The 26,235-nt window shown below is 37.4% G+C and overlaps 2 protein-coding genes across 3 annotated transcripts in view; one reads left to right on the forward strand and one right to left on the reverse strand.

Annotated features, from left to right (window-relative positions):
• Positions 1 to 3,439, reverse strand: part of ube3d (ubiquitin protein ligase E3D) — a 35,092-nt gene extending 31,653 nt beyond the window's left edge. For both annotated transcript variants that reach the window (XM_056258243.1, XM_056258236.1), the window contains exons 1-2: positions 3,289 to 3,439; positions 1,180 to 1,382 (exon numbers count right to left, since the gene is read on the reverse strand). In XM_056258243.1, coding sequence (XP_056114218.1) covers positions 1,180 to 1,382; positions 3,289 to 3,365 — 280 coding nt within the window. In that variant the 5' untranslated portion in view covers positions 3,366 to 3,439. The remainder of the gene's footprint in view (positions 1 to 1,179; positions 1,383 to 3,288) is intronic.
• Positions 3,440 to 3,854: 415 nt separating this feature from the next.
• Positions 3,855 to 26,235, forward strand: part of rpa2 (replication protein A2) — a 45,779-nt gene continuing 23,398 nt past the window's right edge. The window contains exons 1-6 of the mRNA XM_056258266.1: positions 3,855 to 3,886; positions 4,097 to 4,188; positions 5,440 to 5,541; positions 8,545 to 8,658; positions 20,623 to 20,697; positions 20,822 to 20,938. Of these exons, the coding sequence (XP_056114241.1) occupies positions 3,874 to 3,886; positions 4,097 to 4,188; positions 5,440 to 5,541; positions 8,545 to 8,658; positions 20,623 to 20,697; positions 20,822 to 20,938 (513 nt within the window). The 5' untranslated portion in view covers positions 3,855 to 3,873. The remainder of the gene's footprint in view (positions 3,887 to 4,096; positions 4,189 to 5,439; positions 5,542 to 8,544; positions 8,659 to 20,622; positions 20,698 to 20,821; positions 20,939 to 26,235) is intronic.

Genomic DNA, 26,235 nt, shown 5'->3' on the forward strand with positions numbered 1-26,235 from the left:
GTTTATATGTCTATGTGGTGTTTTTAATATGCTTTAAGACAAACCATGTGTAAATTCATTAGTCGACAGCATTGCTGAGTATTTTCCCTTTAAAACGGCAGTGAACCAAAGACAGTCTCAAAAACACGGTTTGAAATCGCTGGTGTTTCACAAACGACCTTGTAACCAATCAGGCCAACGTGTGATCGTCAACCAGTGGATCTCTGAGCTGAGTGAGTGAGTGGAGGCGGGGCTCATCTGCATTTTCATAGAACCGTGCATACTAAATGAAACAAGGGTGTCGAGTTACATTCAAGATATTTTAAGGCATGAAAGTTTTTCAAGGAAAAAACGTTTAAATATGCCATTTTGGTGATCAAAGATGAGTTTTAAGCAAGCGTGACGCACAAGCCCTGAAAAGTGAAGCCAAAGCGTCTCGATCGCCCCCCGGTGGCCGGTCCTAGTATAGGTCATAAACCCCGCCTCCCCATGTTATTCAACGGCAAGTGAGACCGACTAAAAAATTAATATCGTTTTTTCAAAGATGGTTTCTGTGATTTACTGTAGTTTTTTATCACGCTGATGTAATTTCAAGTGTTTGTTTTTAAAATAAGTTTGTTTTTAGATAGTTATTTGATGCGGTGGTGTGACGTCATGTTTGACAGCTGTGATTGACAGGTTCTCTGAGCGAAGTAGTCACTGAAGCACCAACAGACTTTTTTTCGGGATCTTCGGAGGACTGAGGAGATTGGAGCTTTAAATTTAATATCTAAATTTCTAAAATTAATTTTAAAAAAGTGCCGGAGCGTGTGCTTGCGATTGATTCTGCGAGAGTGAGGGCGGGGCCTTGATTTCGCGGCTCACGACGGCACTGGTCCGGTCCCGAGATCGCTTCTGCGGAGACTCAAGTCCCAAGATGTCAGCGCCATATCGGGACACTGGCGGCTTCAGTTCTGACCAATGGAAGAGAGCGAAGGGGCGTCGTCCATCTCTTTTTACAGTCTATGGTTTTAAGGGACACAATTATTGACTACAGGGGGACTTTAGTTTGTTCGGTTTAGTGCTGTTATAATTGTCAAAAACAGAAATAAAACAAATAAATATCAGTTTGTTTATTGGGCACATTAACATGCAAATAATTGGTCTCGGTTATAAAAAACCTCAGTATGGGTGGATCTCTAGAAAGAGCTGATGGTGTACCTGACTCCTGCTCCACCCGTAGACGCAGTCTGAAGTGAGATCCGCGTTCAGAGAATCCTGGGCTTCTCTGGCGTGACGTCTCCACTAGACTCACTCCAGGTGTGAGGTTCACCTGATAGGACCCGTCCGCTGTCTGGATGTTCAGGAGCGAATCATGTTGGGACTCGACTTTCACATCTGCACCCTCCCTGGCAATGTCACCGCTGTGAGGGCAAAGAAAAGACAGTGGTGACAATAATAACTAGATGTCAGATGCGTTTTTCTGTGTAGTTGCTTACTGAAGTTTGAGTTTATTTAACATAAAAAGTAGTAATACAACATTGTTACAACTTCTTTGTCAAGGATACCACAATAAAGTTGCATTAACTTATTTCCATTGTAGTCTCTGATTTTTTTAACGAAACATTTTCATGACAAACCAAAAATAACTTCACAAAAAAATACACATTAAGCTATCGCTATCCTATCTAAAAACTATCTCTTCACACTTATACTAAAACCAACATTATCCGTTAAAATCTTAAAGTCCAATGGCAAATTATTCCACTCCTGCGCAACCGTATATTCAAATTTGAAAGAGTTGAAACATTTCTTTCATAACAGTTAGATCAAAGCAAATTACATTTAGTGTGTGTGTGTGTGTGTGCTCTTATTCCTGCCCTTCAAATCATCAGTTGTATTGTCAAATTGAATACATTTTAAAGGTGTTAAATATATTCAAAATACTTGTCAAAGAAAATGACACAGAATAGTGAATTAGTGATTAAACTTATTTTACCAAAATAAAAGGGTTAAGTTTGTTATCTTCTCTGGTCTGTTAGGAGCATCACACACACAGACACACACACACACGCACACACACTTGTGGTATTTTAAACTTGTCCAACCTCAGTTACTGTGACCCATACTGCCATCTAGTGTTAAATGGCTGCACTACAGAGTGTTTGAGAGTAACAGTGTCAGTAGCCCTGTCAGAAATCATGCACTGTGTATTGTATATATACTGTACAGAATTTCTTATTACATTTATAGTATTCTCTTGTGTTGTAACGTGATCCATCGTAACTTGCATTCTGAAAATATGCAAACTAAAGAGAGAAAGTATTCAAACTGCTGAATAACAGGTGTCCTGACAACATGCTGCCCTTCAGGTTGTGTTACCATTATGATTATCAGCCGTATATTCGCATGGTTTAGGGTTTGGATCACATGATCGGAACGCTGGAAACACATTCTGATGACAACCTGACGTTTTATTTCGTTAAGATATGCTACCTACATTTTTAACACACACACACGCACACACACACACACACACACACACTCACTCACTCACTCAATCACTTCAATTCATTTCATTTCATTTCAATTCAGAAATTGCTTTATTAGCATGACTGTACATAATACAATATTGCCAAAGTTTGGAATACATAGAATAATTATAAAGACATCAAAATAATAAAATGTTATAACATAACTTAAATCTAAATGTACAAATTAACAGTGTAACAAATTAAAATATGTGTGAAGATTTGATGCCACAGTGTTTTAACATACACACACACACACACACACACACACACACACACACACACTACTGAGGGTCACTGTGGTAGACAGTAGGGAAACACACAGAGGTTAGACACACACATTACACACACATTCACCTGCTGTCTCTCAGGCTGTGACACACACACACACACGTATCTGGCAGCCAGTGCTGCGGTCTGTCACTCTCCTAGAATGATATTTATCTGTTCTACTTCAGCCATGGCTGTAAAGATCTTTATTAAGTGAATTTGTTTACCGGTAAGTAACATTAGAGGCCTCTGATTACAGCATTTCACTCTCTCTCCCTCACACACACACTCTCACTCTCTCTCTCTCTCTCTCTCTCTCTCTCTCTCTCTCTCTCTCTCTCTCTCTCTCACACACACACACACACACACACACACACACACGAGAGCTTCTTTAGTGCCAACGAAGCATGTTACCCATGTTTAGGACTGTTTTGACTGCTTCTAGCTCCTTCACTCAGATCCAATGATGAATCACTGACTGCAGTTCAGTAAACGAGCATCCGTTCAGAAGAATAGAAGCACACTTTACCTAATGAACAAAATGCCACTTTGCAGCTTTCGTCTGAGCTCAAGAAAGACGAGGTCTTGTTTCGCAGTGTCTTCCATTTATATTCTTTAACAGAACCGATGAATCCCACGCGGCACACAAAAACAACGTGACAACATATCTCCGCGACACACCCGTGACGTCAGGAAAACTTCAAATTAAAAGTCCCCAGTAAGCAGTTTTCCTCCAGATTGTACCTAAACACACTAGAATGAGTGTGAATACGATTTTATATGTAAACGTATTAAGTAAGTTAAAGTCGTTCAGTTAGCTCACCCAATTAAAACGGCACAAACAGATCAACTTATATTTTAAATGCATACTTAAATTGTTTAAAATAAAGAGAGGAGTCAGAAGAACATCTCTTCTGTAAAAAAGAAAGAAAGATCTGGAATACTTTTGATCTGGCAGAAGGACTTTTGCGGCAGTGCAAACATGCACAATGCGCATGCGCACTGTCAGCGCGCGGACTTAGAGACGTGACGTCAAACCGTGTGCGATCAGTGGTGGCGGGAGATTTTCGAGTGTTGTTTTGTCGCTCTAGGAAGAAGAACATTCGCGAGTAAAATGTGGAACCAAGGTATGTGGTTTATTAATGATTTGTGTTTGTAACAAAATCTGAGGTCCGAAAGCTCAGTTAAACAGCGTAAGTGTGATGTAACTTAGTCATGTTGTCGTCAGGGACTTCATGTCTGTTGCTTGAAATACAGGCATTGGTCACTGTGAGGATGTTGTTTTCACCCATGAAACAGTCTTGATGAAAACAGGATATATATGTATATTTCTGCAGGTAAATATGGTGAGGCCAGTATGGTGGGATACACACAGTCTCCAGGAGGATTTGGATCCCCAGCCGCTTCTCAGGGAGGAGACAAGAAAGGGGTTAGTCTGACTCAACCGGCCAATAATGTGTGTGGGATGTGTAAAAAATATATTACAGATGTGTTAAATTATATATTTGTATACAGCATATATTTGTATCATATATATATACACAATAGGGTTATCTTACAATGAGCAATATATGTGTTACAGTGTTTATTAATCTTTGATAACGTTAATTAATGAAAATACAACTGTTCATATTTAGCTAATGTTATCCCAGGTCCATCAAATCATATGAACATATACAACTTCTGATTTTAATAAATGCTGAAATGAGCTTTAACCAAGATTAGTAAATGATTTAGAAGTACCTTTTGTTGTTATTTCTTGTTAACTAATGAAGTGAGCTGAAGTTAACAAATGGAACATTATTGTTAAGTGTAATTATATAATAATGTTTCATTTGTTAACTTCAGCTCACTACATTCGCATATTCAATTCAACTCAAAAATTGCTTTATTGGCATGACTGTAGATAATACAATATTGCCCAACCTTTGAATACATAGAATAATTATAAAGACATCAAAATAATTAAATATTATAACATAACTTCAATTTAAATGTACAATTTAAATTAATTGTACAAATTAACAGTGTAACAAATTAAAATATGTGTGAACATTTGATACCACAGTGTTTTAACATACACACACACACACACATTACTGAGGTGGACAGTAGGGAAACACACTGAGGTCAGACACACACACACATTACACACACATTCACCTGCTGTCTCTCAGGCTGTGGCGCACACACACACACACACACACACACGTATCTGGCAGCCAGTGCTGCAGTCTGTCACTCTCCTATGATCTTTATCTGTGCTACTTCAGTCATTATTAAGTTCTTTATTAAGTACATAATATTTAAAAATAAGAAATTAAATGTTGTCTAAAAAAGCCTATGTAGGAATAAAGTCATTAACTTTATGACAGTTTAGCACATTAAAATCCCCAATTCACATTACTATAATGTAAAAAAAAAAAAAAAAAAGTTAATTAATTTTTTAATTAAGGGAAAACTATTTATTGCATTGTGGCATTTGATTTTCTTCCAAATTAAAGGCTTTCAGAGTTATCAAAACTATCTTTTATCAGATGTATTAATTATTTCCAGTCTTGTCTCTTGAGAAAATAGACCAAAAATATTGGCGACACCATCTCTTTCTCAGAAGCGTCTACCAATTTCGCTCACTGGAATGAGAATGTTAAATAATTTAAATGAAATGTGTGTTGTGCAGAGATCCCGAGCGCAGCAGATCGTTCCCTGCACGGTCTCTCAGCTGATGTCTGCAGTGCAGGCGGAGGACGTCTTTAAAGTGGGAGAGGTAGAGATCGCACAGGTGAGTCTGATGCCTCTAACACCAGGTCACCAAATGTCTAAAGGTAGGGACACACCAAACCGACGCCAAAGAACTAGCGCTGGTGAAAGCCGACTGTTGTCGCCTGTGTCGGGGGGAAATCTGAGCTTGAACACAACGAAATGACTACAACTGCCTGTCAGCTAACACACACGTTCTGCGCCTGCATGTAATGTAACTTTATCTGTGAGCGCGCTTTGGATGTATGCGCAGCACATAAAACGTGAGTTGTCTCGTGCTTGAATAGTTTAAAGGGGAACTTGGCAACTCTAGCCATTTCTTCGCTGATTTTCAGTTTTGTTGTCGCATGTTTTCTCATCGAGCTCCCCCTACATCTGTGGGGCGTTTGGGGTGGAACGGTACATGTATTCGTATTGAACCGAAACGGAACGGGCATCACAGTTCGGTGCACGAATTTACACGGAGAATACACGGTATAAAAATAAATAAAACTCGCGTCCAAATTAATTAATGTAATGCGGAACTACTGTTAGATACGCGGGTTCTTTAGGGACACATAATCTGTACCATCGGCTTAGCTCTGAACGCGCAATCACTTCAAACGTTGGCTTTATACGCGCGTCCTATTCGCTTTAGACTAGCGTCGAACTAGACGCGAATTTGAGGCTCTATTCGCGTTTGGTGTGACCGCATAATGAACAGGCTGCGATGACAAGAGAGAGAGAGAGGCGCGGGCGCGATCGAACAGTGGAAACATAAAAAACATACTCCGTCATTTTGTTCATACAGATCATTAAACCTGCAAAGTGTTTACTTATATTTGTTTACACTCGCAATAAAACACAACATTGTGCTTTTGTCACACTGTAAACTCTTGTCAAACTGTAACCTACAACTGTCACCCAACCAAAATCACACACACACACACACACACACACGCGCACACACACACGCACACACACACACACACACACACACACACTGTTATAAAAGCAAAACATATTTATCCAACTCCATTTCAAAACAGTCTGTGGGTCCCATCTTTTGGACATTCGTCATATCGCATTGGTTTTCATTTCTTGTCCTCGAAGCACTAATCTTACACATTCTACATTGATTAAAAAAGAAAATCTAATGTGTTTTTAATGGTAGTATTATTTTATACAGAAATCAATTATTTATAATTCAGATGAGAATGTTACATTGTTAATTAATAATGTTAATTAAAATTAAGGAAAACAAATATATTTATCTGAAATATAGCAAAATAATTTTAATTCAGGTACAATTACCAAACATATCGCAAGGTCTTTTTGTCTTTTTATTAATTTAATTAGTGAACTAATTATATAAAACTATTGTCAGTGCACTACAAATAAACTGGTTCTATGCCTTTAATAATAAAACTTATTTAAAAAATACAATGCCTTCTGCATTTTTGTTTTGCTTTTCCCTCCATTGTACCGAAATCGTACCGAACCGTGATGTCTGAACCGAGGTATGAACCGAACCGTGACTTCTGTGTACCGTTCCACCCCTACTTTTCACAACACTGTCGTAAAAAAACTCACTTGCGGCAGGGGAAAGTCACCATTCTCACCAGAACAGGTTATTTAACCACCCAAATGATTTCTACACGGTTTTATTAAGGTGAAATAGTTGCCAAGTTCCCCTTTAAAGTCATATTGAAATGCTCAGGAATCAATAAGAGGAATTCGGAAATTTAATTTTCGATTTCGATTCCCAACCCTACTTATTTCACAATAAAAATATGGACATAAATTAAGCTTAAATTATTTTAAAAGTTTTTCTGTGTACTATTGTATAGCTTCTGTTTAGAAAAATAGTCCATTTCAATGTACAGTCGACATAGAAACAAGGTTATTAATAAATCTTATATTAATAAAGTAGTCCTCTAAGCTCATTTTCACTACATTCAGTGGCGCCTGTTACAGAATTGACTCGGGCTGCACGATTAATCGACATTAAACCGAAATTTGGCACAGGCTGCGATTTTGGTTTTTCCTTTTTCTTATTTTTTCTTATTATGCGCAGCTTGTCAATGAAGCACTGCTCTGTGATCAGTAGTAAATGCTGCTCCATCTGAAAGCCACGGCCGAATTGCCATTTGTCTTGTGAAAATATCTTGTCATTCGGTACCAAATTTCGATACCTAAGGGGTTAATCTCTTCAATGTCAGTGAGCCAATCGGCATCAAGGAGAAACACTAGTTTACGCCGGTTACGCCCATAAAACACATCTTTTAAAAGTGTAAATGTACTGTATGTGGTTGTTCTTTGTACCTCCTGAGGGCGATCTACATACTGGTGGTTCATGTATCAGAGAACCACTCCTCTAAACAACTACCCTTAAAATACCACAATGCTATGTGTGTGTGTGTGTGTGTGTGTGTGTGAGAGAGAGAGAAGAGAGAGACCAGAGGATGCATTGATGCTTTTAACAGAACAGAAAAGATAAGAACAAACACACCCCTTTTATTTACCGGTAATTAAATGAAAGTTTTAATCTGTATCATTTTCATTGACAAGTTTTTTTGCATAAATGTTTAAAAGAAATAGGCTGCCAACGAGATGATATTTAACACATTTAAAATGTATTCAGTTTGACATTACAACTGTTTTATTCTGTGATTTTTAAGGGCAGAAATAAGAGCACCAACACACACACACACACACTCAAATCCATCTTAAAGGTAGATTTATTTCTATAACAGGTATGATGTTCAATGCTATAAATAAGAAGACAGCACTGCTGCAGGCTAGAGCCATAAATAGATTTTATTTTCAGGAACTAAAACCACTACATTTGGAAATGAGAAAATACACTAACTTAGAGTGAAGTTATAAATGTGGGAACTGGGAAGTCACGTTCATCCCAATCCGAGATATTGAATATCTCTCTGTGTGTTGAACATTATCATGGCTACAACAACATGCAACATGGCTAACACACTCATTCATCCATCAATACGTTTTGATGGATGTTTTCTCTGACACTTTGTAGGTAACTATTGTTGGTGTCATCAGAAGCACTGATAAATCCACGATCAACATCCAGTATAAGGTGGACGACATGACTGCGGCGCCCATGGACGTCAAGCAGTGGATCGACACAGAGGTACCTGTTCAGATGCCTTCGAGCGTTGTTGTAACCATATTGAAATGGGATTTCCAGGCCACAGAAATTAGTAAATAAAGTCATGGAAGTTTATATAGCTTGTTACACTGTTATATGAGCTACAAATTGTCTGTCTCTATAAAAATATTTTTAAAGTGTCATGAAACCCCCTGTTTTAGCACTGGTTGTTCATACCTCAGATTTGATAAAGACTCAAGAGAAGTCATGAGGTATGCATCCATACATGGTGCTGGTTCATGTTTAAAGCACAAGAGTATATGAAATATGTCCTTAATAACTTGAAACATTCTTGCTTTGACGCATATGTTAACTATGATCTGTGCTGTGAGTGTTGTTAAACATTGCAGTTTTCTTTGCATAAACGGCTCTCTCGACTTGTTACATATTAAATATCGATAGCCATATTTTCTATATTGGTAGTCAAATCCAGCTCTGACCGCATCGTAGGTGAAATGCAAATATATAAAGCTTTATTGCAGGCATAGGTCCATATAACACATCATACAATACAAAAAAGGGAGATACAAGGAAATGCATAAATAAAAATTCCATATTAGCCTATAGGATATAATTCAATTCAATTCAATTTTTATTTATATAGCGCCATTACAACACCCAAAAAGGTGCACAAAGCGCTTTCCATAAAACACATAAAAAGACAACAGTATATAAAAATTGAAAGTAACTAACACAACGACAAAAAAAAAAAAAAAAAATGATTACGTGTTGAAAGCCTTCCTGAAAAGAAACGTTTTCAACTGTGATTTAAAAACACTAAACACAGTAATGTTACGAAGGGTAGTAGGTAAGGCATTCCACAAAGTAGGACCCTGGATGGCAAAAGATCGGCCTCCAAACTTTTTGCATCTAAACTTGGGGATAATCAAAGAGGTGTTCTGAGAGGAGCGGAGGGTTCTGGCAGAATGGTATACAGTGACCAGCTCAGAGAGGTAAGCTGGGGCCAGACCATTAATGGCCTTAAAAACAAACATCAGAACCTTATACTCCACCCTAAAACGTACCGGGAGCCAATGAAGTGAACAGAGGACGGGGGTGATATGAGTATGTTTATGGGTATTTGTAAGGAGACGGGCTGCTGCGTTTTGAACCATCTGAAGACGGTTGAGAAGTGATAGGTTAAGCCCAGTGTAGAGGGCATTACAATACTCCAGCTTTGAGCTGATAAATGCATGAATGGCTCTTTCTAGATCAGCACGGGACAGGAATGATTTCACCTTACTGAGGAGCCTAAGCTGGAAAAAGCTACTCTTAACGACTGCAGCAATCTGTTTGTCAAAATGCAATCTATTGTCGAAAGCAACACCCAGGTTACGAACAGTGGATGCAAACTGGGGCGTGAGAGGGCCAAAACTAAGAGAGCTGCAAGGTGAGTCCTGCGTGAACAATATATACTCGGTCTTACCTTCATTCAAATGAAGAAAGTTTTGAGAGAGCCACCGTTTAATGTCCTGGATGCAGTTATGGATGGGGTCTAATGCTGAATGATTGATATACAGGCTATTGCAATTGCAAAGAACACTCTTCTGTTATTATACTGATGAAACATACACTTACAACGCATACGCCTAAAGGAAAACACCACAAAGCTGAATAGGCAGAGGGAAAAATACAATCTCTTTCACAATACAGCACAGTGATTGAATTAAGAGAGTTCATTCTTACAAATAATGCAGAGAAAAGCTCAGAAACTGATGTAGCAAATCACCACTCTAAATGAACTCGTATACCTATAATTTTTCGTGACTTTCGTGGTTTAAAGTCCCTTTTTATACCGGAAGAATGAAATGGGTGTGAAAAAAATAAATAAAATGACCACTTTCCCCTTAACCCTCTGGGGACCAAGGTGTTTTTGGGGTCCTTGAGATGTTTTGACATGCTCTGACATTTGTGCTTTTTTCAGTTGCTTATAAACATATTAATGGCACAGGTGAAATTAAACTCTATTTAGCACAAACAGGACTACCATAATGTGTGAGCAACATGTATGTACATGTTTGTATTTTTGAGAGAATATTGTTTATGCGTGGTTATTGAAAAAACTAAAAAATAAAGTTTTTGAAATAAGGACACAAAAAACATACTAAATATGAGTCCACAAGACTTTTGACTAATGTACGTTGTTGCCTAGAGTTTTTGCTTCAAAATGATCTGAAAATCATCCTTCCTAATCATTCACATAAAACAATAGATTGTTTTAAATTGTGAAAAACATTTTTTTTGTTTGCCAAGGCAATATGCGGATGGGCGGAACGGCCCAACCCCTATCATGAATAATTAAGTGGTTCTCAGACAGTGACCCTGCATAATAATGAGCCTTTCATTCAGGGGTGTCACACAAGAAAGAATGTAAGGACAATATATATATATATATATATATATATATATATATATATATATATATATATATTGTCATTGCATTCTTTCTTGTATATATATATAGCCTACATGTGTGTATGTATATATATATATATATATATATATATATATATATATATATATTAGTGCTGGGCAAGTTAACGCGTTATCGCATTTATTAATTAATGGCGACAATTTTTTTATCGCGCGTTAACGCAGTTTTTTTTTATTATTATTATTTTGAAAGTCCGTTGCTCACTGGCTCTGAATACACACAGGCCTACAGTCAAACCATGATCACAGGAGGGGTGGGATGTTGGTCAGCCAGCAAATAACCCACCCAAACCAGCAGTGGAGAGGCTTTGGCAGGTTCTCTCAGGTGAACAGAAAGGGAGACAGCGCTCCGCGAGTGAATGACAGGCGCTCTATGGATAGTAACCATGGCAACGGCTTCTGTGCGCTACGCAGCTGTAGCCTTTTTAACTTAAATTAAAATTATACATAACTTTACCTGATAGGCCTGCGTTTAGTTTAGCGGGGATGCTCTGCCATGTGAATTCCCTCCTGTTGATGTCCTGATAACTATTTAGATTCTGGAAACTCACAAACAGCGAGCCGAGGATCAGTCTCTCTTCCAATGATTTGTGCTGCGCGTCGTGTACAAAAAGTTTGTCAATTCAACTTCGGCAACGCGCGGGCGCGTGCGTGAGGCGAGCATGACCGCAACAGTTTCACAGGAACGCACCCGCTTGTCGCTGCACCTGTGCTCGACCACTTCACCTCACTGATTTATACTTCTGCGTCAGACCTACGCCGGAGCCTCTACGCTATAGACTACGTGTTGGTTTTCATTTATAAATCTGCGTCGTTGACGCGCAATTACACATGCAGAGGGAGAGTGTGAAACCCGGGGAGCGGTTCTAGCAATCACAGTGCTTGCGGTACGCGTAGAATTGACGTTACATTTTTGGAGAGATGCACGTCAGGGTACGCGCGCTACACAGCTACGGCGTGACTTCGACGCAGAAGTATAAATTGGGCTTTACCTCTGTTTAATGTAATCTTACGTGGGAAACCATGGCATGCCATGACCAAACCTAAGCTGCTATCAGAGAAGTAACGTTGGTCGACTTATATCTGTAGTAGTGATCATGACCCTTTGACTAGACTGTTTCTGCTGCTCCCTGATACAAGATACCTGTTCAGAAAAAAAGAAAAAAAAAGTACTCTTTTTAACAAGCTAGATAAAAGGTAATGCCCTGGCAGTGGCAAATAGCTTTGTTTAAATATTTGATTTGATTACGTTAATGTTTAAGTTGAGATTTACAAGAAATATTTTATTGATACTGTGTAAAGGGAATACTGCTGGTATAAAAGCACCTTATTTGTTTAAAGTTTTTGAAAACCACATGTTATTGCACTTTTGTAGCAGTACATTTAAATCAAAAGTGCGCAATACACTACTTTAGAATTCATTATTCAATATTGCGCGTAACAATGCGATTAATCGCGATTAATCGCAAGAAATCATGCGATTAATCGCGATTAAATTTTTTAAATCGTTGCCCAGCACTAATATCTATATCTATATATATATATATATATTAGGGCTGCAACTAACGATTATTTTGATAATCGATTAATCGGACGATTATTTTTTCCATTAATCGATTAATCGGATAAAAAATTCAATTAGATTTTTTTTTAATTATGACTAAATAAAACCCGGTTACACTTTATTTTAAGGTGTCCTTGTTACAGTGTAATTATATATTTAAGTACAGAGTAATATTAAGTAACTACATGTACTTACTATAGGAATAGGGTAGGATTAGGTTAAGGGTTAGTTGCATGTAATTATGCATAATTTACTGTTATTACTACAGTAAGTACATGTAACATATGTAACAAGGACACCGTAAAATAAAGTGTTACCTAAAACCCTAAATTAGGATATTTATGTGTAAAAGTGTACTTTAAAAAGTGCAAAAGCCACACATTGAGTTTTACAAATATCAATATTTGCATTGTTTTTAATGATAATTGCTGATGGCAAGTTGACAACCATGATTATTGTAAAAAAAAAAAAAAACATTTATCCAACATATTGTTTTAACACAATTTTTGTTAAAACAAATTTACAGACATGTTGTTCAGATGTGAAGATATAAACTAAAAACATCTCAAATATATAATTCATTTAATTTTTATTTAAAATTAATTGAATTATAAGGATAATTTGTAAAGAAAAAAAATATAGAAAGACTGAAAACAAGCGTGTAAACATAGAGCCGCAGTAGATCGCGTTTGAAAAACAATTAAAACTTAATAGTAGACAAATGCAATATAAAGAGAACGTAATGGAGGTACGCAGCAAGCCAACAGGCTTGATTAAAAAGACAGGAAAAATGATGCATTAGTGCACAAACATTCGCTGAAAAACACTGAGTACAGTGACTAAAAAACAATAATTTACTGCTGCTGTTATTAACTGCCTTTATATTTAGTGCTTCGCTTTGTAAAGACCGTTTTAATTTAATATTTCTGCGGTAGCACTATTTTAATCCATCACTTATGTTGCGAGCGATTGCACAACCTGATGCTCGAGACGCAAAATACAGACATCCCAAGTCTCCCGGAAGTTCTGGAAGTCACCCGCATATTGATAGCGGCTCGCAAATTATATATATATATATATATATATATATATATATATATATATATATATATATATATATATATATACAAACAATCAAAATATAAATGAAAGCCAAAAGCACATTTTTAGTCATACCTGGAAACAAATCCTGGTCAAATGCTATATGGGCCAGTCTACAGAATTGGTTCAAAGTTACAGTTGGAAACATCTTGAAAAGAAAATAGTCTTTTCCCATAAATGTCTTATAAAGTATTATTTTTTAAAGTAGACCAATACAATAAAAATAAACCAGTCGCATTTCAAAGTCGCTCGCGAAATGACCGCCAGGTGGCGCAAAGGGACATTTATCAAAACGTAAGTGGGGCTAATGTCAATTAACAGTAAGGATGAAATTCTACAAGTTATGGTAATTTACAAATAAGCCTACAACAAACATTTATTTTTAAACAAATATTTTTAAATATGCAACATGCACGTTTAAACAACAAACAATACAATCTGAACCAGCGCTTCCTGTATTGAGACATGCAGCGTGTTTCAGTTACGATCCTGGTTCCAGTGGCCTTAATACGTTCACGGCTTTTTTAAAATGTCACAAAGCGTTTTGAGATGGTTTTGAATGAAATATTGAAGTTTATAATTAGGGTATTTTGGCACACCACGCCGAGTGGCTATGCATTATTCTAAAATCTGGCTTTATTCTGGCATGTTGAATTAGAGTTTGACAAACGCGGCGGCGCGTTCATTTGGATTTATTTTTCTCATAACAGCTAAAAGAACTTACTGCGTAATTGTTGGTCATACAGATAAGATATCATCTTTTAAAACTGTAAAAGGTCTACTTTTATTCATGTAGGTAGGCTAAAGTAGGCCTACACTCACAGGCTAACGACAAAACGTTTTCTCTCTCATGTGAGAAACAAACGTTTGGGCATTTCTCAGTGAGGAAATTCATAGCCGAGCGGTAGAACTTACGGTTCGATCATCAAGATGACACGGGTTCGAATCTCAAACAAACATTGTGTACTGTAAATTTTATATTTATTAATGCAGAGAGATTTGTCTAGCTCTAAAACTCTGTTACACCATACAGTTTTTTGGTTATATTTATAAAATAAAATTACCATGCATTTCCATTTTACACTAAGGAACAATAGTATCCAACAGAACGACGTTGCATCTGTACCAATCGTACGAGGCTACCAATCGTAATTTCAAAGCAGTTCTGTAAAAAAAGTAATTTTACATATATAGCCTATATATATATATATTTTTTATTAGGCCTATTATTATTATTATTTTGATTCCCTACAACCTAGAGTTTTTAAAAACATGGTTTTAAGTAAAGTGTGATTTGCCAGGAGGGACGGGGATTTCCTTCTGGTCTAAACATCCCTGCTTCTGCTGAATTATTTGAATCCCCACACCCCTCCCTCCACAGTAATCAATGCTATAGGCATCTACACCAATAGACCATATCAAATATAAAATAGAGATATGCAACAAGCACGTTTAAACAACGACAAACAATAAAATCAAAACCAGCGTTTCAGTTGTTCATTAGTTCAAGTGGCCTTAATGCATGCATGGCTTTTCAAAATTTCACAAAGCGTTTTGAGATTATTTTGAATGAAATATTGAAGTTTATAATTAAGTGTTTTGGCAGACCACGCCGAGTGGCCCTGTGCATTTTTCTAAAGTCGGGTTTTATTCGAACTTTTGCTAACGACAAAAGTTTATCTGTCGTCTCTGTCTCCGGGAACTGCGCGTCAGAAAAATGAACCGAAAGCCACATCAGCTCAGTCACTATAAGAAATCGGCTCTGTCTAAATCCTTTAAATGTCTAAATATTCAGGCTAATAAATGTTATCTGATTATGTAATCCATATGAAAACGAGAGGTACAGAGGATGTACTCAAACATGTAGCCTGTAAGCGCTTCCCAATGAGAAAATGACAAGGGTGAAAATCTCGCTCTAATTAAATGTAGCAGGCTAAATCGCCCTGAATTAAAATGTAAAAACAGATCAAATAATGTATTTGTCGAAATGTTGCGATATTGTTTAATTTAAGTTCATAATTATTCAATACATGTTATTTAATTTAGCAGCATTACCACGAAGCACCGTGGTTCGATATTTATTTGAATAATAAAAAAAATAAAAAAAACTTAATTCACAAATTGCATGCCTGGTTGAAAGGATCCAAAGATCCCTGTAGACTTTAATATTGAGTTGAACATTTTGTTCATGACAACAAATTAACATGCGTTTTTTCAGATTATATTTAGTTTTGCTTGGAAAAAGCTGGCCCAAACCAGTTTTATTTCATCAATTACTGAAATAATGAAATATTTAGTAATAAACTTTTATGACAGAAATATCACTAGGCTACATGTAACTTAAATCATTTAATTCCTTCATTATCAACACTGTCTAGAATAGCGATTTAAGTGTGAATTGCGACTTCTCTTTGTGTTAAATCAGCCTCAGACTCCGATAGCCGGTGGGGGGTTGGAGGGACAGTTCAGTGCTGTATCGAGCGCGCAGGACAATAGGCCTAGGTGTTAATGTTCCTCTTTCATATGGAGAGCGAGGGAGACTAAATAAACTTGTTAAAAAGAGATTCAGCGCGAGAGAGGCAAAGAAAAACGCATGTTTTAATTTAATTATGTTGCTTTGGACAATTTTCGTTTTGTAGGCCTACTGTTTTAATTGTTTACAGGGTCCCCGCGGGTCCTTAAAAAGTCTTAAAAGGTCTTAAATAACATTTTCGCTTTTTAAGGTCTGAAAATGTCTTAAAATCTGAAATTTCCAATAAGGAGGTCTTAAATTTCACGTACGGACCTTAAATTTCTTGTAGGAGACAACAACACATTACAGACGGTGTTTACGACCGTTCATGCTTATGGTCGGGTTGCCAGATTTAAATAATTAAATCCCCAGTCAGAGCTTTTCTGTTAAAATAACACGCTTTCTACCCGGTCTTGTCAATAGTATCTGGCAACCATGCTCGCGCGCGCTCTCTACACTGCTGAAGAAGCGCGGATGATCTGAAAACACTGACAAGTAAGCTGGAGTTCAGTGATCTTCATTTGAGATTTTCTACTTACATTAATTAAAGTGTCATTCAGTTGGTCTTTATTCTGTCACGAGCCGCTTGCGCTGTTTGTGTGACTAAATCTGCGATCAATACAGGCTGATATCCAGCAGTGTTTTTAATGTTGATCATATTATTGCATATTATTGCTATTTTGCAACAAAAGCCACGGCAGCAGACAGTGGTGATTCGAGAACGAATCTGTGGCTTTGAACGAATCGTGAGATTCAATGACCCGTTCATAAATACAGCCACTTGCTTTGTTACCATAGACTGTTGTGTTTGATACTGAATGAATGAATGACTCGATGACGGATGACTCACTCATAAAGACAGTGACTTACCGCCACCTACTGGCGATTTTAATTTAATGTTAAAAAGTATCACCTCGTTTTTACCATCATTGCATATTTATTGAACATTGTTTTATTTAAAGCATTATTTCTTTTATAAAAGTATTTATAAAGGTAAAAAATTAACTGGAAAAAATCGATTAAAAGGGGCAGATATTGTCCCTTAAAGGTTCTCTAAGCGATCCTGGGTGACGTCACTTCTTGTTGACGTTCGAACTATTGTCAAACAAAACGGAGGCTAGCTAGACCCTCCCTCCTCCTCATCCGCACACTAACCCCCCAAACCACACCCCCAAACCCTTCTTGTCGGTCATTGGCTGGAACAGTTTGTTATGTTTTGGGGAGCGGGTCGCTGCAGTTTGTTTTTGGTGCTGTTTGTGAAGCATGGGCTGTCTACAGAGATCGCGTTTCTTTACAGTGTGTTCAGGGGACAGGCAGCCAGCGGATAGTGAGGAGATGTTTGCTGTATGTGACAAAAAATGTTTTGGCCTAAAAAACACATGACATCGCTTAGAGCACCTTTAATGGAAAAGGTGTGACTGCAGTCTAAGTGCAAGAGGGGTTACGGCACTCTAAAAAATTGGAGTACCACTGAACTAAGGAACAGGGATATGTAGAATTGCACAAGTGCTACTGCTAAAGAGTTAATTGTCAATACAGCCTGTTACCTTGATTCAAATGTTACCTTGAAGTCAACTAAAACTAGACTAAAACTATGAAAGAGAAAATTACAAAAATGTGACTAAGACCAATAAGCATTTTCATCTTAAGACTAAAACAAAAACGGCTGCCAAAATTAACACTGTCGTGTCGTGCTGAACATTTTCCTGGTTTTTTTTGTCGTGGTAAAGTCTTAAATTTGCCTTTTAGAGGACTTAAAAAGGTCTTAAAAGTCATTAAATTTGCTGTTAAAAAATGTGCAGATACCCTGGTTTAATATAGCTGTCATTTCTTTGGCAATATAAATTTAAAATGTCGCAAGAATAAGATTAGCCTAGTGTTTCTTATTTTGCATCGCAAAAGAAATAAACTCTAAACCCGATGCAACCCTGTTTTAAATAAAAAAAAACTGTTCCGACACTTTATTTAAACCTTGAAATGTTCGAACTTGGTTTCAAACTTAAGTAGTTTTAGTGTTCTTTTACATTACACAATAATTTAGCAGACTAAAGACGTGCTTCTTCATTTTCATTTTCTGATGCAATCGGCTGACAATCTTCCTTCATCAGTTTATGTCCTTTGTGCAGCGCTGCAGTTCCAGGAATGTAGCAAATTTATGTTGTAATAATAATTAAACAAAACTCTTGACTTTAAATAAGTAAACAGTTATAAACAGTTAGCTATTTAAGCATCAAGAAGGTAAAATATAAACGCTGTTGGCCAACATGTATGCTACATTGAGATTCAATCTCGGGTCGATTGAAGCTCCTCGAAGCTCGTGTTGTTGCGTTAACCACTGAGCTATCGTCTGTACGTCTGTAAATGTTTTTATTGCAATGTTTTATTTTTTCATTATTTATTCAATTTCATTTCAGTAGCCTAATTTCAGTATTGTGATTATGAATTATTTTAACTACGTTTCACTTGTTGAATTCATCTGCTACCAGCTTTCAATCGCTCTGAATCAGTGCGGTGCGGCGGCAGATTACGCATTAGAGAGAATAAACAAACACTTTTCAGAGTCTATGATTGTAGCGCCTCTTGGCGGTAAAAGGCAGAAAATACACCCCACATTTTACCGCCGCGGTGGAACGGCTGATGTGGGCATTGTCATGGCTTGCCTCAACATTTGCGTTTGAATAGCGCGCGTCCTCCGTGGGCGTGTCAGATTAACGCGTAATGAAGTGTAATGAGCTGGGGGAAAAAAATCTGACAGCACTCTCTTTTCATACAGATTACATAAACTGAGAATATTTGTTTTTTATATAAATTACTTCATTGAAAAGAAGAGAATTCAAGCTTCATAAAGAAAATTCTCGTGCCTGTATGACAAGTATTTGCAGAGTTAGAGTTCATTTTTCGGACGTGTTTCAGAATGGACTGCACTGACAAAGAGAAGGCAAAACTCGCATCATGTTTATTTTTCTTTATTTGACAAAAAGCACAAAACTTTGTTTTTATTGTGAGTATACAGAAAAATAATAGACAATTAACAGGATCGATTGATGTATAACACTTATATGTACGATCAAAATCAACAGAGTATTTTAAGTCTATTTTTCTGCTATGTGAAAAAAAAAACGGCAAAACGCGCGGGCGCGTTTCTGGTCCCCAGAGGGTTAAAGCTGCTGTAGGTAACTTTTGTAAAAAATATTTTTTACATATTTGTTAAAACTGTCATTATGTCCTGACAGTAGAATATGAGACAGATAATCTGTGTAAAAATCAAGCTCTTCTGGCTCCTCCCAGTGGTCCTATTGCCATTTGCAGAAATACACGCTCCCGGTCAGAAACAACCAATCAGAGCCAGGAGGAATGTCTTAGCAGTGTCAATCACGCTCGTGTACGCGCTGATCACACCCCTCTCTTGCACAGCGCGAGCCGTCGTTCAAACTCAAGATTGCCGGCGTGCTGCAGCTGTGCTTATGACAGAGAAACAACCTAAACTGCCAATTCTCGAGTGACACCTGCTCATAAAACAAAGAGGTAAAAGGAAAAAGACTGATGACGATAAACAAGCGAAAAAGAAAGAATGACACCGTTGACTCGGTGTCAAAACTCTAGCCGCATAACATGTAGATAAAATGTCACGCACTCTGCTAAGCAACAATTGAAACCTGCTAATTCACTGGCTTGTCATGTTGCTGAAATAATGTACTAGCACACCTTATCTAGCATTATATATCGCTAGAATAATTACTTACATACTGTAACGTTAGTTACCGTTATATTAATGTTATCTTACTAGCTATTTATAACTTATAGAAAGAGTGCAACGTTATAAAGTTACATGTAGGCTATTGCAAAATACATAATGATTTGAGGACCAAGTTTGTAGTCAAAGTATGGGCAGGCCATAGTCAATGTAAAGCATATTGTTGACATTTAGTCCCTATTAGTGAATGTGCCATATAACTTTTTATCCGCCGTCATCGGTGGCCCTGTTTACTAGCCTGCGCGTTCACGACGGGCTCCGCTGTGGAGGACGAGCTGTGGAGGGAGGGCTGTAGCGCAGCAGAGAGCAAGGGGTGGGACCTGTAAGTTGTGCTTGTTCAAATTTTCAGGCTGAGTCAACGTTTTCTCAAAACTCCCTACTGCAGCTTTAATAATAAGCATAATGAATGCTATCATTTTCAGTGATTTACAACCTGTACATATCTGTTAACATCTCATAAACATTTTTGTGTTTCATGACCCTTTAAAAGTAATTCTTTAGTAACCACAAATGCATGGAAAAGTCATGGAAACTGATCAAAAAGTGAACTAGCTACATATATTTGTTCCTCAATCTCTCCAGGACATGGGTGTGGATAACTCTGTGATTCCTCCAAGCACTTATGTCAAAGTCTCCGGCAACCTCCGCTCTTTTCAGGTCAGAACTGAATGTAAATGTGCATTGTAGTGCTTTTACATATGAAAGTGTGAACAGAGTGTCTGTTTTTGTGCGTTTTCACCTTCACAAAGTGTCAAACTGAATCTTTCGGTTGTCGTTACAGAATAACAGGTCTTTGGTTGCGTTCAGCGTGCGAGTGCTGGAGGACATGAATGAAGTCACTTCACATATGCTGGAGGTGGTGAACGCTCATATGCTGCTGGGCAAACCACAGAACATGGTGAGACTAACAGATCCTTGCCCACCCTACACTTCTGCTTTTCACTCGCACACAATGGCTACGTTTAACATGCGTTAGTAATCAGATTGACGGCTCAATCAGACGGAAAAGCCTTCATGTAAACACCTTAATTGATCCAAATCAAATTTTGATGGGATTGAAAGGGGTGGTTTACTCCATTTCTAATCCAATTGAGAGAACATGCAAACACATGACAATGATGTAATGACGTGCAGAACGAGCTGCAGTTGTTGTTGAGTAACTTGTTATTCTTAAATTCTCCTACCACTTATTGTCTGTGAAGTGAATCAGAACAACGTCCCATCAGTCTTCACTTCATACTCTTTATTTTGGGCGTGGGAAAAGACGTTTTTACTGTTTGATAAATATAAATGCACGGCATAACGGTTCATGTGCTCGCCGTCTCCTAATCAGGACCTGAAATAGATTAATATGAAGTCGTCTCTTTAAAACAAAGAAAAGAAGCAATGCAGGAGAATAGTACGTGCAAACAACAGAAACTATATTTGTGCAGTGTGTGCATGTACAAAAATCAATTCTGATCAGAAGCTTGTGCCATAAACCTGATGCACATTAACCCGATCACTTTATTTATGGTTCATGTAAACACTATGTTCAGATTCATCAATCAGGATTAATTCATTCCGATTGAAGCAAAATGTGTGCATGTAAATATATCCACTGTAGCATAACGTCACATTTACCTCAGAGAAACCATATCCGGTGACCAAAGGCTCATTAGTCAGCTAGAAAAATGAACTCTAGAGAGGAGCATTTTGCTAAATATATGCACCATATTACATATTCATTATCATTTTTAATGTTCTTCAATGTTTAATGCATGTTTGAATAAATCTGGCAAATTTTATGACCGCCACCATTTAAATGTTTATATTTCATATAACTTTATTATGCCAATGAAGCCACATCAACCCGATCACTTTATTTATGGTTGATGTAAACACTATGTTCAGATTCATCAATCAGGATAAATTCATTCCGATTGAAGCGAAATGCGTGCATGTAAACACAGCCACTGTAGCTGATGGCTATTTGACTTTAATGTGTGATTATTTGTGCTTGGTGGTAGAGCATGAAACGGAGGATTAAAAATGTCCTGTAAACTCCTCCCCTGCTCTGGAAGCCCAGTTAGGTCCTCTCTCAACCAGTGTACGCAAACAAATCAAAACCTTGGAGTGATCTTTGACTCTTCACTATTTTTTAATTAGTGCTGTTATTAGAGGAAGCTTTTTCCATTTGAGATCTATTGCAAAGTAGAAGCGTCGTCTTTCAGGCAAAGCGTTAGGTTGCATTTACACTGCAGGTCTTGATGCCCAAATCCGATTTTCCGACTAAATCCGATTTTTTTGACGACCCGCTTACATCATCTTTTAAAAGTGACCCGTATCCGATTTTTGCATTTACACTATACACTGCTGAAACTACCAAATGTAGACATTCTGACCCGGAAAAGGAAGTAAAACAGCACGAAATACAATGGATGCAAATGCGAATAAAATTATCTAGTGTTTTGCTTTCCACAATATTTTTAAAAGTCATTAAGCTTTTTATCTTACGGTGGCACTTTAGCCACGAGCGCTTAAAACCGTGCCTCCCCATATCTCGTGAAATGTCTTCAAACATGGATTTATTTCTGTAACAACCCTGCATTTTTGCCTGCACTGTCTCTTCGCCCCAAACACTCAAAAGACATGAAACCTCCGCATTGCTCCACTGTGTGTATCCTTCGTCCTCGATCGCGCCTATAATAAGTCATGTGATCTCAGTTGGTGGTGTCCACCAGAGTTAACGTCACTTTTTTAATGACGTACGACTCGCATTTACTGGGGAATATCTGATTTGTCTGCTTACATGGCACACGCAAATGCACATATCCGATTCATATCCGAGTTATTACCACATATGAGTGAGGCCTGAATCCGATCTGAGAAAATCGAAATCCATGCGTTTTTTTCCTGCTTATACGTTCATGGGTCATATCCGATCTGTGCCACATGAGAGGAAAAAATCAGATTTGGGTCACTTGATCAATGCAGTGTAAATGGGGCCTTGAGGTTGTGACTCATGCACTTGTGACATCACGATTAGATTATTGTAACTCTCTTTACTCTGGTCTCCCTCAATCTTCATTATCACGATTGAAAGTTGTTCAAAATGCGTCTGTAACACAGTTCGTTGTTATTGGATGAAGGAGGCGGGAACCGGCGAACATTCAAAAGATTTGAATAAATAAACAAATACGAAACGAAAGTAAAGACGGCAGCCTCTCACGGTCGACTGCCGCCACACATAATAAAACAAAACATCAAATAAAATAGTCCTGGCCTAGTCCTCTCTCGATCTTCACTGTCGTCGCTCCTCCGTTTATGCTTCTGCTCCTCCATGAGAGATACGAGACCGGTGCGTCGCGCAGGTGTCGCTCATTATCAATCACCTCAAGACTTTTGACTGGGTTTAAAAAGAGGGACCATATCTCCCCTATTTTATAGCATCCTTTCACTGGCTTCCCGTTAAATTCAGGGTTGATTTTAAAATCCGAATGTTTGTATATAAGCGTTGTCTGGCCGTGCACCAAGGTATATTAGTGATCTTCTTGTGCCATACTGTCCTGCTAGGGCACTTCGATCTTCCAATCACCTGCTCTTAACTGTGAAACGGTGTCGCTAATCAAGGGGTGATCGGGCCTTTTCTGTGGCCCGGCCCAAGCTGTGTCATGGTCTCCCCTATCATGTGAGGTCTGCTCCTTCATTTGACATGTTTAAGTCTACTCTTAAATCGTATTTTTTAGGGCTGTCAACTTTAGTCGTTTAGTCGACTAATCGGTCGATGCCGTCTTGGTCGACTGACATTCTCATTGGTCGACCAGTTGCATATTTATTTATTTATTTTTTACCAATAGAAAGAAATTTTCATTGATTTACTCTTTGATATTTATTCCTTTATAGGCAGTTATATATTACTGTATTCTAAATATAATTAGCCTATGTTTTATCCCCAACTTTAAATGCTGTAATTTAGGCTATTTTGTAACAGCGCCACAGTTTAGCGCACCACGTAGAACAGTCGGGAAGCGCACCTGTGGCTGGCTGCGCTGCTGCGGCGCGGGCACGCTTGGAAAAAACGAGCGCCTCGCGCCGCTTCCATTATGAGCGCGCACACCGCGCGCCTACATTTGAAATAACGAACTTGAGCGCGCAAAAGACGTGATATGTGAGCAGGCCCTTCATTATGCTGACTCAATAGATTGTGTTTTCTTATGTTTTTGTTTTTATTTGTACACTTGACGCGTTTGAAAATAGCCTAAATAATGTAACCAAACGCAAATAAACCTATATGCCTTCCTACTATACAGCCTATTATTATTAGGATTGTTTTTTAGGCTATTTGTTTTTTTGTGTGTGTTTGTTTTAAAACGCCTAGATCGGCTGGACAAAAGTTAACCCATAGCTTTGAAAGTAAAGAAGAATATACAGCCTGTATAAACGAGAGCTTTTGTTAGGATTTGTCATTATATTTTTTGTAGCGTGTGGTGTGGTCATTGTGACTGTCACTATAGACCTAGGACAGAGCTCCTCACTTTGCAGTAAAAAAAAAACACTTAATTTTCAAAGAATTGTATTATTATTATAGTTTTATGTATTATTGATGTTTTTTCGTTGTTGTTTTATAAATGCTCTATGACAATTGTTTAATAAATGTTTAATCAAAATGCAAAACATTTTTTTTTTTTTTTATCGACTGATCGTTGCACAGGACTTTGGTCGACTAAGGATTTCTTTGGTTGACTACAGCCCTAGTATTTTTATTCTTTAGCTTTTGGAAACCTGTAATTGTTTTTTTGTTGTGGTTGTTGTAGACCTGCTTTGTACACTGTACAGCACTTTGGATCAATTCATATTGTATTGACGGTGTGGATTTTTTCTAACCGCGGTTGAAAAGCTAGAAATTCCCGTGGTATAGCGGTAAACCACTTTAAATACCCCACAACGTGCACACATGTGCAGGCCAATGTTTTTTTTTTTGTGGTGATGGCGGAGATGAGCTCAGACCCGCGGTAGGCGTCACGTGTAACGCGTTAACCGTCCCTGCCCTAGAACACAAACACTATACTGTACACACACTTTGCGGTTTTTGTTTTTTTGGTATCAGAGCATTTTTATGAGTGCAGAATCGGGTTCAGAGATTAAGATGCTCTCTGGAACATTCTCAAATCATTTATAATAAACACACTAGAACTGACAGACATAATATAATACAGTATAATAATTAGGGGCCTATGAAATCATTTTATTGTTTCCCAAATTCTGTGTTTTCAGTTTTACTTTTTCTGGATTAGGCTTTAATCCAATTAATAATTAAAAGGAGTGTCTGATCAGATGAATTCATAAAATCTTTGCAGTTTAATAATTTATTAAAATTGTAACAATATTGTTTCCCTAAGAAACATTTGATTTATTTCAAATAAATTGTCTCAAATTTTCTGAATTTTGTGTTTTATGAGTTAATACAAGATGATTCTCAAAAACGGTGGTAATCAAATGAATTCAAAATATTTTTAAGTGTAATTAATATTTAATCAATTTTTCATATGTAATCAAATGACTTTTTAACATATTAGATTTTTGGTTTGGAATATAGTTTTGGTCACGCTTTTAGATTAGGGTCCAATTATCACTATTAACTATGACTTTTTCCTCAGTAAACTCCTAATTACTGCTTATTAGTAGTCAGTAAGGTAGTTGTTAAGTTTTAGGTATTGGGTGGATTAAGGGATGCAGAATATGCCATTAATATCTTCTTCATAAGTACTAATAGTACTAATTCTTAATGCGCATGTGAACGCCATCAGGTCACAGGTTCGCGTTTAAAGTCTGTTTAGAGAGTACGCCGTCGTCTTGATAACAAATGATAATTTTGCTGGAAGTGAATCAATCAAAACTAACTTTAGCTGGAAATAACATTATTCAAAAATCGCTATGAAGCCAAAACAATCTCTGTTACCGTAAATTTTATGTTTATCTCTATAAAGCTGCTTTGAAACAATCTACATTGTTTAAAGCGCTATATAAATGAAGATGACTTGACTTGACCAATAAACAGCGAATATCCTAGTAATATGCATGCTAATAAGCTACTAGTTAATTGTAAGAATTGGACCCTAAACTGAAGTGTTACCTTGATTTTTTTTTTTGCACTCATGTTTACTGTTTAAATTAAAACATGGTAAAAAATGGTCTGCTGTTTCCTTAAAAAAA

Source organism: Rhinichthys klamathensis, unplaced genomic scaffold, assembly GCF_029890125.1.
Source record: "Rhinichthys klamathensis goyatoka isolate OS25496 unplaced genomic scaffold, OSU_Roscu_1.1 h1tg000006l_1, whole genome shotgun sequence".
Classification (NCBI taxonomy): Eukaryota; Metazoa; Chordata; class Actinopteri; order Cypriniformes; family Leuciscidae; genus Rhinichthys; species Rhinichthys klamathensis.